The following is a 15,497-nucleotide window of genomic DNA, read 5'->3' as shown; positions in this document are numbered from 1 at the left end:
CATTGTCGAGTTTTGTCTTAGTCTGTGCTGAGTCGAGAGCTATACTCTTGTGTATTGTCGAGTGCATCATGTGGAGAGTCTCCAGAGTACGTGGAGTTTCGAAAACAACCAAGCAGAGTTGGGAGCTGTACTCGGGTGCTTTGCAGTGAAGCTGTCTCTACCATTATTGCCTGACAGTGTGAAGGTTGTGTCACTGATTGTTAGCCATACAGTTAGCCAAGGAAATGCTTTTGCCAATTCACAAATTTGCCAGGGAGTTAGTGACTTTTTATAGGAGTGAAGATATGAGTACTAGATATACATATAATGTAATGTCTGATAAATACATTTATGTAGTAATGTCTTATATAGATCCACGATACACATATGTAATGCATTATATAGACCCAGCACACATTTTAAATTGGTCTTCATATATATAGAATTCGGCCATTACTGACGTAACCAAGTTCTGTATCTGTTATATGGATATGATTCTAATCTTAAAAATAATGCATAAATTAATATGGAACACTCATACTAAAGTTACAGTATTGAAATTAATTACATAATTCTCTCTTAATTATGATTTACATAATATGCACGATTCATGAACAACCTTAATAACTATCACAAATCTCTTTGTATGCCCTCCCTTTAGACAAGCAGTTCTTGAGTTCTTTGCCATAAATAAATGGAGGAAAAAAAAATCTCTTTGGAATATTTTTCTCTTTAGTTTTCAGAATCACCAGTGTAGAGATCAAAGTGATCAATTTAATGACCACCACCTTTCTATTACCTGTCATAATAACAAACAAGTTGAAAATGTTAAAAAAAATACTGAAGTGCTTCAATGAGCTAGCAACACAGCACGGAATTTGAAAACAAACATCTCTTTCACCAGTCTGAGTGATAAATAGTTTTTCTTTGGTGTTCAGGTCTGCTTAGGAAATGAAGTTAGTAAACTGGTTACATAGATTTTGTGGACATAACGGGTTTTAAGAAATGTTTCTTTTGAAACGCTGTCCCACATAGCTGTAACAGATGTGATAGCAGTTTAAGACAGCACTATATTAGAATAATTTTGCATACTATATTCTCAAAATTTAATAAATATTTTTAAGTGAACATGTATAATAAAATTTCGATGAATTTGAAATATATTAATTAAACTTCTCAATTGAAACATTTACTAAGATGCTAGCATATCATTGTTTTTTAGCAACAAACATTAGTAATATTTCAGCAGATTCTCATAAAACATCAGCTCTTAAATATAAGGTTTTGGGTGATGAAGTACCATCAATTTAAGAGTGAAATTATTTCATATTGTCTTCTGTACACATTCCATGATGATTTTCTAACTTATGGTCTAATTATGGGATCCTGATTATGACAGTGACTGAGACGGGATGTTATTCACAGAACAGAAATAAGTGTCAGTAATAGACGGCTGAACTGAGATGTTGTTCACAGATTGAGTCAGATCTAAAAATTTCTTTGGTACTTTATTATTCACACTTTCATGAAAATTCTGTAACTCATTGGTGACTATGTGAAATGGGGGAAAATGCTAGCTTTATGGCTCAAAAGGTATTGTTTTGCTCATAAATAATGAGAAATATTCAGTGAAATGATGATTAAATACAAAGCATATAAATACATGTGCATTCAAATATACGGATGACATGAGTTTACATGGGATCACTTTTCTTGCATGCAAATTTTAGCAGTGTCTTGATTTGAAGAGGATTTTACATTCCTGATTTCATGATATCCATTGTAAAAGTACCTACTCTTTTAAAATGAAATTTAACAATAAATACTTTTCAGTATTGATATTATAATTGAAATTATATATATATATGCTACTCAGTTTTCTGAATAAGACTTGGAAATGGATATTTATTATTAGTCATGCTGTAAAAGTTGAACATTTTTTGTTCAGTGCATAACTTTTTAAAGATTTGAACCATGGCAATACCACAGGTATGAAAAATGCAAAGCAGTATCAGCCTATCATACTGATGGATGTCACCTATTGCTCTGTAAGTCAAATAAGTTTACATAGATATAAACAGTTAAGTGTAAATAAGATACAGTGAAAACTTTCACAGTGATATCATGCAGTAGACAATATCTAAAATTAACCACTATTTCTGAGAATATAAATAAATATTAGTAGCATATACAGCATAAAGTCTGAAATCTAGAACACTAGCCAAAGTAAATAAACAATAAAATAATACAACATCCTCCTTCCCTTGCAAAGTGTAGGAATGAGAATACACGAGGCAGGTGTGCTGCAAATGGGATTTTTCTCTTGACTAACTGAGATTCCTGCATGTTACTTTCAAACATCTGCTGGGTCAAGAATTGCACTGCAGCCAATAGCAATGCATTGACTGACATTGCACTGATACTGGATAGGAGCATACTTTCAACCTTTGAGTGGTAGTGGTAGAAGATTCCTGAATTCCATTGCCCAGTACTTCAAGTAGTTAGAAATCTACTGTCCAGTGCCTCTCCTAAATTCTACAAATTATGCCATTACCCAATTTTTGTTCCTTGGTGCTAGTCTAAATTCTAAAATGTTTGCTAATTCTAAGTTCTGATATCCAGTGTGGCTGTATCAGTTGCACCTGCTCCAGCACTTGCTAGGGCCATTTTAATGCATAGGCACACAGGGCACTTTCTTAGGGGCCTTACAAGCATACAAGGCCTATGCTAATCCAATTACACTTAATTTACATTTCATTTCATTCAACTCATGTTTATTGTGCTACAACTGGCTGTTGTAGCACAATGGTTTGCCGTAGAGATCACAATGTTGTTAAGGCAGCACCGGTTCTCGCCTTGTGTATATGGGGAGAAGAGGATTAGCACTTTTCTATCTGATCTAAACAATAAAAGAAGTCTCTATATTGCCATGTCTATACGTCATTTCACTAAATTTAAACTGATGATCTAATCCAGGACCGCTGAAGTCCTTGACGATTCAAGATCTGACTTTGTCCTAATTATAATAGTCTTCTATATGGTTACCATAGAAAGTCCCTGATCTCTCTAATCTGTAGTTACAATCTTGAAATGTGACTACTCTCTAATCTCTAGTACCACTAATCTCTAATCTACAGTTATCAACCTTGAAATGTGAGAAAGCAGGAGGAACCACACTGCCACACAAAGATACCTCTAAATTGACTTAAAAAAAAAAAAATAATAATAATTCATCTTTTGCCTAATTTAATTTTCACATACTTTTATACTGACAAAATTCAGGGTAGGAAAGAAAAGCTTTTATTAATTAAAATATTTTAAAATATGATGAAAATAAAATAAAATAAATAATTGATGTACATACAATTATGTTGGTAAACTTAGTAATGTGCCATTTATTGATGTACAACAAAATTAAATCCAACTACAAAAAGATTAAATATTGGTTGAATCTCCATAAAAAGTTTTATAAATGTCTACAGTTCATTAAGACAATTTAAATTTAGGTCAAATAAAATTTAGTAAGAAAAGTTATGCTGAAAATTACCACAGCTAGGAGAATGAAATTTACACAATTTATGTGTTATTAATTTAATAAATTTCATTTTTTGTTAGGAAACATTTTCTTTAGTGAAAATTAAACACCGTGAGATTTGCTGATCTATTAGAAGACTGGAAAATACGCCAAAGAATAAATTGGTACATGTGGTCAAAATGAGATAATATATTTTAGATGCTAAAGGTGCAGACAGGTCATCAGTGAAAGCTCCTGTCTTTATTTAAGACAGGAGCTTTCACTGTCTTTATGTTTGCTTACAAATGTGGTTTCAGCATATAAGTCTAAAATATTTTATCTCATTTTAACTGGAAAATGGGATGAAGAACTGGGAGTTTCCTGGTAAAACTGGAAGCTTTGCCAGCTATGTTACACCAATCAAAACCATAAAATACGTAGATAAACCAATACCCAATAATGGAGTTTGATTTTTTTTTAATATTACATGAAAGTATGTGTGTTTGAGTATGGCAAAGCCTCGAGGGCTATCTGCCTAAGAGGAGGGATGCCTTCGTGGAGGACTTTCTAAGGGAAACTGGCTCGTATACACGTTACACATGGGGAAAACCACGAAAACGCCCATGCAGCCAGCCCGTTCGCGGGATTCGAGCCTCGGACCGAACTACCAGTGTTTAGCGACTTTACCGCTTGGCCGCTGGTGGGCTAATATTACATGAAAGACACATTATATTATTTACTAACAGAATTTCTGTAGATTAAGTAAAAATTCATCTTGTGCTTCAGCATTCTGATGAGCTTTAAGGTGCATTTTTTTTAAAGAGTGGTAAAAATTGTGATAAATACAAATTTCATTTGCATTCAAAAGGGTTTATTGAGATGAACTTTTTGATACAACTCCCATAAAAATTTGGTTATTATTTTCAAAGATATGCAACTTTTTGGATTTTCATTTCACATATTTGTCATACATTCGTCTTTTAGACCTAATTTACTCAATAGTCATGGTTTTAACTGTTTATTCTGTAACCCTATCGAAATAGTCTAAAATTTTCTACTCATTTTGATATATTTTACTTCACAATACCATAAATAGAATATATAGTTCTGACTTTATAATCTTTAGAATTTGCTTTAATGTTATTTTAATTTAAAATATTGCATTTGCCATTTTTTGCATTGTTGCCACTGTTTCTGTTTTTCAATTTATTTTAATATTTTATAACAATCAAAATATATCAAACTGAAAAAAAAAATTGACCAGCATTTAATTTGTTTCACTTATTAAATAATATTTTAATAATGTTGCATAAGCAGACTTGATATATCTAAACTTCCATGCTGATTAATTCTTTGTTAACAGTTCACTGTTGTAACATTTGTTTACATTTAGCTGTATGGTATCATAACACTGTCATTGGTATTTATAGCTTTGTAATTAAATAAACAATGCACATTATTTATTTATATACAATATATTTATCTCTATAATAATTTGCTCTTGTAATTATTGCATTGTTTGGACTTTAACATATTTTTACCCCAAAAAGAGGTCCTGTTTATCTCATTATTAGCTATTAACATACTGTTCAGCTATTTAATTATATTATATTTTTACAAATATCATCAGTGCAGATATCAAAGAAATCCAGAAAATCTTCAATCAGTTTAATAAGTAACCATTCTAGAACTACAACTGATACTGGTATAGCCCATCCTTTAATAAAACTTATACCCAGAAATCAAAATCTGAATTAAGAACTAAAATTGAAGATTGTTAAAGGCGATCTTCAATAAGCATTTTCTCTAAAACTGCCATAGATGTTGGACAATTCATTTAACCTTGATCCTCATTTAAATATTGATTCAAACTCCTAGCAAAAAAATATATATGTCCTCTATAAAGAGTGTACAGAATTAACTAAAAGCAAATGCAACAGCTGTTTTTTGTTTCCTCAGGAAGAAAGAGGGCAAATGCTAACTGCACCACTGACCTTAAAACCAATACCATGATCAGGTTCTATTTCTCACACATCTACCTCAGTAAAAGAAACAGCTATAAATACAAAAATCAATAACTGAAAAAATTTCGCCAGCTTCTGCTACAGATCACTATAAATGAAATTATTTGCAGGTCATCTGTTCTTCAAAGCCAACATTATTAACATATCCTAAGTGCAATAGCTCAAGCACAAAACTAAAGGAAGAACTTGCCAAAGAATTCTTTTTACAAAGTACTGCCGTTTAAGTAAATACTGTACAGGAAATTCAAAAGGGAGACCTCACTGTGGTTTGCAACCTTGAATCTAAAACTACACTTAACTTTGAAACAGCATCTTTTATCAAATACCCAGTCTTACGATATCTTAAAATAACCATATATAATATCCCACTAAAAGTGCAAAAACAAGAATTTGAATTAGCATTAGGATCAGAACATTTTTAAATAGCAATGCAATCAAACTATTATACAGACTGAAAGAAAGAAATAATGCAATGTAAATCACAGAATGCATCTCAACGGCAATACAGTCATGCACAAACCAAAACTTCCCACTGGATGGCATTTATATATTACCCCCAAACATTTTTCAACGAAACAACGTTTCAAATATCAAAACCTCGGGCATATCCACAGCAATACAAAAACAAAACCTACCATGTCTTCTGCTCAGGTAATCACAATATCAAAGAATATCATGGAAGTAATCCAATCTGCATTAACTGCTAAGATTTTAATTACAGAACAGGAAACAGTGTCTCAATAGCACACCGTGCTTACATCACTTCCTGTTTCAGCTACAGAAGCTACATGGAATGCTATAACAGAAACAGTATTAATCAGGGCACCATAATCAAAATGGTCCTGTCCACTGTATTCAAGTTAATTTATATTTAATTAATTAGTTAATTCAAGATACAAAAGTAGGAATCAAATGGCTACTTGTGCACACAATTCAATAAAATACAGACTAAACAGCTACTTGTCCAACAGCAATATCATTAATATAATCCAGAACTGGGCTGTTGACAGCTGCTCACATCATAAATATATTCATTATAACATCTTCACAAATGCTTTAACAATAATTCTTAATCAATACAAACTTCTTAGCTCACTGTCACGCTCACCAAAGAAGAATTACAACTCAACAATTGCTACTGCCCAAATGATCAGGAAACATATACAGAAAACCTAATGAAAACACTACTATCCAACTGTGATCAAATACTTCCCAAAAGAACATCTAAGCAACTAAAAGGTATTGCTTGGTGGATGAAGGAACTGTGGCAACAAAGGCAGAAATGAAGAGCATTTTGAAGGAGACTGTATGAAAATACAGATAATGAAAACAAACATAGACTTCCTTACTGCATTCAGAACAGAAAGAGTACAATATAAATGGAACATCTCCTCTTCAAAAATGAATAGCTGGAGAAATTTCCTCAGCACTAATTCAAATCCTTATAGTATCCTTCACAAATTAACTATACAAAAAGTTTACCACCAACACAAATTTACTTGCAACAGACAGCCATCGACAATATTCCAAATCTCCCATCCAACACAGCCAGGTCCTTACTACTGTTTTTCCAGAAGATAATCCAGTTAACGATACCACGGAGCAAAAGCTGCTAAGAGAAGACATGGTAGTTCTGCCAACTGAAGATGATGTTGCTTTCACAGTTAAAGAAATTCAACAGGTTTTCCATAATCTTCCATAGAAAAAGGCTCCATGTCCTGATGATTTGGACTACCCAATCCTTAAGATTATACATAAACTACACTCCCTTTTTCACTTCCTTGTATGAAGTAAAAAGGAAGTATTGCAATCGCGAAAAGTTTCAGGCAGCATATATTTCAATGAAAATATCCATTTTGACCGCTATCGAATGAAATTTAACAATGCTTTTGGCGACATCTGTACATAAGGACAGAATAAAAGACTCTTTTCCTCCCAAAAAAATTATAAAATTGATTTAAAATTAATTCTAAAGAGAATTTTTTGTAGTGTCTGTACGTACATATGCACATATCTCGCATAACTCAAAAACGAATAATATATATCCACTCTGTTACCTGGCTCAGTGATCTCAGTTTCTTTACTCTTATATGTTTGAAAATTGTGCATTTTTTGCCTTAAAAATGATTGAATTATGTTGTGCTTATCTTTCGGTTAATATTTTTATGCCTTTAAGAAATCTGCAAGCAATATTTGTAGAATTATCAACAATTTAAAAGCTGTTTTAGTGCAGTTAAGCCTAATTTTAAGACTAATCTGCCTAACATCTGCACTAGGAAAATTTATAAAAACCTGCTTATCAATAGGCTCAATTTTCACATCCACAAGCAATAATATTAGGCCAAAACAATATGGTTTCAAAACTGGCCTCTCCACAAAACATGCCTCAGAAAACGTTAAAAAAAAAGTACAAGAAAATAGAAACGCAAATTTCCATTTGGAATTTATCTACAGAGACCTTAAGAGCACCATTGACACCCACTGTTGGCCAGCTATAAAGAGGGTACTCAAGGCAGCCCAATGCTCATTAAAGCTCTTAAAAATTTTTGACAGTATCTGACAAATAGAACTTTATTAATAGTGCACCATAATGGTGTAATTTTCAAAACTCAGCAAACAGGTAGTCAGCAAGAATCCTGTGTGGGCCTTATGGAGTTTTAACATTTAACCCTTAAAAGCAACTATAAGCAAACTGAGCAGATATTATTAATACATTTGCTGATGATGCTACCATCCTTATCAAAGGGCGTACCAGAAAACAGCTCGAAACTTATAGAAAAGTCAGCAGTAATAATAATACTAAGACTAAAACCAGGTTCCAATCTATAAAAATGTCCCTATATTTAACTCCTTCATAAAAATATTAAAACTCTGAATCAACTAAAATATCTCGGTTTTATGTGGTATCCAGGACTTGTGTGGATTCCCCACATTCAAGCTCGACTCGAAACAATTGCAATACATCGTAAAATACGTCAATTACGGAGAGGGATCAAAATCCACATATTCAAAAAATCATATATACCATAGTAGCTGAAAAGATAGCAATTTATGCAGCAGCAGTATGGGTACAACCAATGGGAAGAAGGAAAATCAAATACCTCTTAATACTCCAACGTCTGTTCACCCTGAACATGTGCTCTTGTGTGAAGTATATCAAACAACTGCCGCTAACGTAATGATAGTTCTAGCAGGACGGATCTGCTTCGTATATGAGCTGAACAGGAAACTGTATATTCAAGGATCCTTCAACTAAGACAAGATGCTATCTTTAATAATATCACATACAGTCCAATACAATATAAATAACCTATAAAGATCTTACTGACACATCCTAGTATGAAAGGATTAGGGATGCACATCCTAATCAAAAATACGCAAAGTCATCTTATTATGCAACAGATACCTATTACTATATTCACAGATGGCTCCAAAACTACTGAAGGAGTCAGCAGAGCTTTTGTACGATTAGAAGGCGAAAGAGAGCTTTACTTCTAGAAAAGACATCTTAACAGAATGGTTTTTCAAGCTGAAGCATTAGCTATTACAAAAGCATCTAATATGTAATTAAAATAGCATCAGAAAATGCAATTATCTACATCAAGAGTATGTCTATTTTATATAAGCATACCTCCCCCTTAATAGTTAATATCCATCATCTTTTACAACATAATAATTAAGTCTATATGCAACTTATATGGGTTAAATCCCATGTAGGTCTTATAGGCAATGAAGCAGTGAACAGACTACCTAAAGAAGCAAGCAATACTTATGAAGCAGAGGAACTAATACCATGGCATCTTCCTCTCATCTAAAAATAACTCTTCATGAAAAGGAAGTATAACAGTGGCAAACAGAATTGGAACTAGGAGAAACTGACAGATCGAAACTAACTAAAGTTTGCACAAAGAGGCACATAGCCACCTCACAATAATTTGGTACTTTTCCATTTCGCCAGTGCAAATCTCGCCAAGCAGACTTTATTGGCGACAACATACAGTACACACATAAAAAAATGTTAACAAATGTTAGTTCTAAGAATTTTTTATTTTGAAGGCATAAACATTTTAATATCATTTAAAATTTTGTAAAAAGCCAATACATAACGACAGTAAATTTGTAAAAAGACATTAATTTAAGAATTTATTATGCTTCATGGTTCAACAAGCTGATTCGGCGGTACATTACATGTTACCCCAAGTGATCTCATCTTACGTAAACTACGCTACAAAAATCTAATTCTCTCAGTAATTATCTACATTCATTTCAAGTTACATCTTAATTTGGAATATAAGTTTACATGCAAGAATTATTTCAATTCGTACGAATAGCTAGACCGCCGTGCAAAACCGCAGTGCTTTACTTCGCTAACGTATTCTCACTAGAATTGATGAATTTAACCCTTAACTTTGCCTTTTCTATATTTTCGCCTTTAGGCGAGATGTGTGATTGCATTCTAATTGACATAATTACTGCAAATGACCTTAGGGCATAAAATTGTGCTATCTGGTAAAAATTCTATGTAATTGCATGCCAGTATTGAAAGAACCAATCAATCTGATAAGAAATGGCTGCGACTTGTTTTGAAAATGAGGCGTAAAAGGCTACCAGCAAGGATATTCTGTTTGGCATCAGTTGTGACATTATTCGCGACTTTATTGCTTGCGCCGGCAAAACGAAAAAGTACCAAAAATTTTATTAAAGAGGAATGGCCCCTTTCCTACCAGAATTTGGCAGAATTTAGAAATCTTGAATAGTGAAATTGATTACATAAATTGATAATCACCATCACTGACAGTCATCTTTTCTAAGAAACCCACATTTACAGAACACTAAAATTATGGAACCATGGATGGCCATCTTAGGGAATTGGCAATGAAATCTTTAAAATAATAAAGAAAATTATAAATTATGCCTTCACAAATTTTTAATATGAAAAAATTTATGGATTTTTATACTGTTCAATATGTAACAATCTAGAACATTACAATATGCAGACTGTTAAAAATCTTTATTAAGGAACAAAGACTTCTATATTCTTTAATATGCGGTGTGAAAATTATGAGCAGTTATACTTACTAAGGGTTCTAGCTCTTTTTGACTAACCAAATCAAATTCTGTAACAAAATAGTAAAAATGCTTATAACACATGTTCACGTGTGCCTCCTGTAAAAAAAAAAAAAAAAAAAAAAAAAAAACTTAGAACTACAGAAAAATTAAAATATAATTATTTACCATTCTATAACTGCCATGAACTTAGAAAATATCGGAAATTACTTACAGCTCCAATTAAAACAAGTCGCTCAAAATGATGAATATACACATGTACAAACACTCTAAACAATCTTGTCAGAATTTTTTTACAAGTTGGAAGAAATGTTTTTGGAAATGGAACATCTAATGAAAATAAATAAAATTAAAACCTGTATTAAAATAGTATTTACCAATATATATTATATATACATATGCACATACATCATTGAGGTTTATCTTTCAAAGATTATAGAGTTTTCACTATAGCTTAATTCATTGCAAAATATAATGTAAAAAAATAAAATTATTAAATACAAAGAACATTATAAAAATTATCTTAATTTATTATTACTTTGAAGCAAATGAATAACATATGAGCAGGAAATATGCATCTAAAACATTCAAAATGTAAAAGGTTACTTTTACATTTGAAGAATGTAAAAGTAATAAATAATACATTCTTAACTAAAAAATGTCATAAGATGGATAGTAATTTTTGATTACCTGCATCTTTCCTTTCAACATTCAATAGACTTCTCATATTTTAGGAATATTTTTTAATACAGTACAAAGTACGAAATCCGGACATCCATTATCCAGAATGATCTAAAATCTGGACCTCAAAACCACAAACAATTTTTTTTATTATTGCTTTATGTATGCGCATTTGATTTTTTCTTCCATAATAAAACATATGGAGATTTTCACTTAAAAATTCCGATTCTTAATTTCACTTAGGCACTAAATAAAATACCTCATTATGGGAAAAACAATCATGTAAGCATAAATTTGTGAGAATAATAATTTGGCTCCATAGCTGACTACTTGGCATAAATCTCAAACCGAAACATTCACCTATTTTATAACCCTGACATTGACCTGGTGAGTCATTATTTATTATCTTTTGCTTTCATCACTGCATGTTTATCAATACATGAGAGCTTCAGTAATAACTCAAGCTGTGATGTCTAAACTTTTTTTATATTAGTAATTGAATAACAAGAGTATGGCTACCTTTTATGCTAACATTACGCTTGGCGATGACTATAGATTTTTAAAGCTCTAAGAAATGTTGACGAGGAAAAATTCAAAAAAAAATTTCTTTTCATATGCTAAAAATAGATTTTGTTAATGAAACTCATAGGCCAAAAGATTACGTTTAGTGCTAATTTTATTAAGAAAAACTGATATGTTATTCACCATAAACCTAGAAGCGGCGACAGAATATGTTGGCACCGGACGGCAGAATTTAGGGAAGACAAAATTTTTTTAATTTGGGGAAGCACCGAGCGGCGAAATTAAGGGATGAGCAGTTTTTATGATTTAGGAACACTGGGATCCAAAGTTTAGGCACAGTGAAAATTTAGAACTTAGGAAAGCACTTTGTAGCAGAATTTAGGACCCATAGAGACTGCATCAGGTGGTATCGAGGACCGGCCCTAGATAAAGCCTTAAGTATATGTGGGAGTTTTATTTATTTAGGATTCAAATTAGTGTTAAGCATGTGCAAGAAATAAACGTAGATATAGTAAATAACCAAACTAATACAATTCAGGCTTAATGCAATACGCAATAGGAGCAAGACAAAATTTAGCAAAACAACTTGGCTTCAGCGCCAATCTTGTGATACACAGCCAATAATGTATAACTTACGCTATTAAACTAGGTTAAAATTATCTTTACTGACTCAATTTATTTCAGTAGTAAAGTCAGTAAATTATCTTTACTGACTCAAAGCATTTCAATTAATGTAGCAGACTGCGCTGCTCTTTGATCTTCTAATTTGATTGAGCTTATTATTTTTGCAAACTGTTATTATGAAGGCAATTTTATAAAAACTAAGCTTGAGATTTCGATTATGTCGAAAAGAGTTTCCAATTCTGGAGATGCCAAAGGATCTACAAAGCAAAACCATGTTTTGATGTCCATTAAACTAAAAGTAGAATTGCTGCAAAAAATAGATAAAGGCATATCTGTCTCAAAATTATGTGAGGAGTATGGCATTGGAAAGTCCACTGTATATGACACAAAAAAGAAAAAGGAACTTTTTGAATTTTTTGTGGAAGCATCTTAAACAACTTACATTGAAAGAAATGTTTAAGAAAGTAAACAAATAAATATTAAACTTTTTTTGTAAATTTTGATACCCTTTAGATCATAACTGTTTTTTGTTTCACAAATTAGGATTTCATATTTTTAATTGTATAATTTCTGCATGCCATTTTATCAGATTTAAATTGAAGATCTATTATCCGGAAAAATCCGGAATCATGGAAGTCCCGACCAGTCCGGATTTTGGACTTTGTACTGTATATACATAAAACTAGTCAAACCATTTTCCAATTCCAGGGTTCGTATGTATTTCTGCACACGGAAATTAAGTACTTTTAAGGACTTTTAAGGAGCATTAGTGAAAAAAATTAAGGACCTATGAGCAAATGGAAACAATAAATTCAATTAAAAATATTATTCTATGCCTGAATTTCACTTTTGTAATATCATCCTAAAAATAAAATAGATCCCTAAGTAGTATGCATTATTACTAAACATGAATTAACTAATATAATTATAAATAAGTTTGAGAATAAAATAAAGTTTCTGCAACTTATCAAGTAGCATTAAAAATTTTACACTTATAATAGTTGGTCATATTTGAAAGAAGATAATAAAAATTTACGTTTTACTAACAGTTAGCTTTATGTTGATTTTTTTGTGGCTCATTTTGTCACACACTTGGTCAGTCTAGAGGTTTAGTAAATAACAGGTAGATTTTACGTCAAACGGCATAGATTAAAACGAGAAGTAAGATCATAATCAGTATGATTCATAACAAAAGACTGAATGTTTGTCACTGTTGCTGCGTGTCTAGAGAGAGACCTGCTGATTAGAACAAACCAGAAAGGCCTGATGTAGGCATGGCTGGCAAGTGTTGAAAGTTAGTCAGGCTTTTCTTAATGCAGTCAATGTCATAGCTTTGTGTAGAGTTCCAGGGATTGTAACCCAGTTAATATACTTTAAGGTTCCAATAAGCCATTAAAGCACCAGAGGTGATAAGTTGTTTTGTATATACAGGGTGTTTCATAGATCATGGGACAAACTTGTAGGGGTGGTGGAGCGTACTAAAACATGCATTTTTGTATAGGAATGTAGGGTCTAAAGTGATGGGTTAAGGCAGGAACGATACAAGAGGAAAATGTGTTTATGTACAAAATCAACACAAACTGCTTCTTTGCAGCAATACAGTATTCACAATAAATGTTCAAAAAAGGTAACAGTAATAGGAACTACAGCTGTGATTGGTTGGCAATGCAGAGGTAGTGATCCGGACAAACCACAGTGAGTATTAATGAAAGGTAATAACTCGCTTTCATATGTAGAGATAATTTTTAAGGTTAAGTAGTTAGTTATAAAGAATTAAATTAGGTAATTAGACAATCTTAGTCATTATGGATTTACATGGCCACTATTAAATTTTATTTTTTAACAATATTTGTTAAAAAAAAAGCCTTATTAAAGTAAAAATCTAATAAAATTTCACAGTTTAAAATACATGTAATTTATGACATTGATTCTTAAACATTATTAGGATAATTACAAATTAAAAGCTACAAAACATTTATGTTTTTTAATAACAACAGTCAACAAAATATTTATCCATCATTTTAATTTGAAGCCTATAAAGTTTTTCTCCCACCTTCTTGGCGAGCCTTCGTGGTGCAGTGGTTTGCACACTGGGCTGCTACTCCAGAGGTCTGCTGTTCGATTCCTGGTGAAGGCGTTAATTTTTTATCTTTCCTGCTTTCAAAAATACCTAATGTCTCTAGAAGCCTTCGCAAACATTTTGGCTAGTTTATATTGATTTCCTTCTCTTTAAGCATCTTTTCTAACAATTACAGATTTGTTTCAATATGCAAACAAATGCTCTCGCTAGTTTCTATGTGCTTTACCTCCTAACTTGTCAACCTCTTTACAATGTACCTATGAGAGTTTAATTGATCTGGTAAAAGTTAAATAGTCCAAAACCCCCCGACAGACATGATGCATATTATCGTTATGTCTGAAATTAATTAAAATATCAGACAAAGGTTTAAATAACAAAAACAGTCAAATTCAAACTAATTATGTGGACTAGTGGTTCAAAGATTATACCATTTAATTTTAATTTAATCTGGCTCAATAACGATATCACATGAGGAAATAGAAATGGGAAATTATAGTAAAAGCTGAAATCATAAACTGGGTAATTTACATAACTGCACATATCTTTGAAGAATAATTTTCTTTATGTATTCAGTAATTCTTACTCAGTTTCTTTCTTCAAAACGTTTCCTTTTCATTTAAAAATTTTTTGATTTAATTAAGGATTTCTATTATTATAAAAACACTAAATGCATTTAGAATGTACAGAAAAAGTGGCCAATTTTATATTTCTTTAGTAATATGAACATTCGGAATAAATACGAAATATACATAGCAAAGACCGGTTACAGAGCTGATGTGTCAGAATTTCTAGAATTTAGTGACAGACCTAACAACAAAATCTAGAAATGGCAAAACTTTTAGAATTTAGAGCAGGCATTGGAAGTAGGATTTAGAAAGGCACTAACCAGCAGAATTTAGGATCCACAAAGATTGAATCAGGTGGAAAAATGCCTATTGGCAGCTATGTGTATGATGCATTAAGAAATATTAGATGAATCTTTAAATTAAAGGTTTTCAATTTCTTT

The 15,497-nt window shown here is 31.8% G+C and overlaps 1 protein-coding gene across 3 annotated transcripts in view; it reads right to left on the bottom strand.

Moving 5' to 3' along the window:
* Window positions 1-15,497, bottom strand: part of LOC118194659 (MOB kinase activator-like 3) — a 60,614-nt gene that overhangs the window by 22,449 nt on the left and 22,668 nt on the right. For all 3 annotated transcript variants that reach the window (XM_085827657.1, XM_035365828.2, XM_085827659.1), the window contains exons 5-6: window positions 10,799-10,914; window positions 10,597-10,683 (exon numbers count right to left, since the gene is read on the bottom strand). In XM_085827657.1, the coding sequence (XP_085683783.1) occupies window positions 10,597-10,683; window positions 10,799-10,914 (203 nt within the window). The remainder of the gene's footprint in view (window positions 1-10,596; window positions 10,684-10,798; window positions 10,915-15,497) is intronic.

This window comes from Stegodyphus dumicola, chromosome 12, assembly GCF_044657685.1.
Source record: "Stegodyphus dumicola isolate Sdum_Otavi_A_Nest chromosome 12, ASM4465768v1".
Classification (NCBI taxonomy): Eukaryota; Metazoa; Arthropoda; class Arachnida; order Araneae; family Eresidae; genus Stegodyphus; species Stegodyphus dumicola.
Note: the sequence above shows the minus strand (reverse complement) of the source record. Positions and strands in the feature narration are given on the sequence as shown.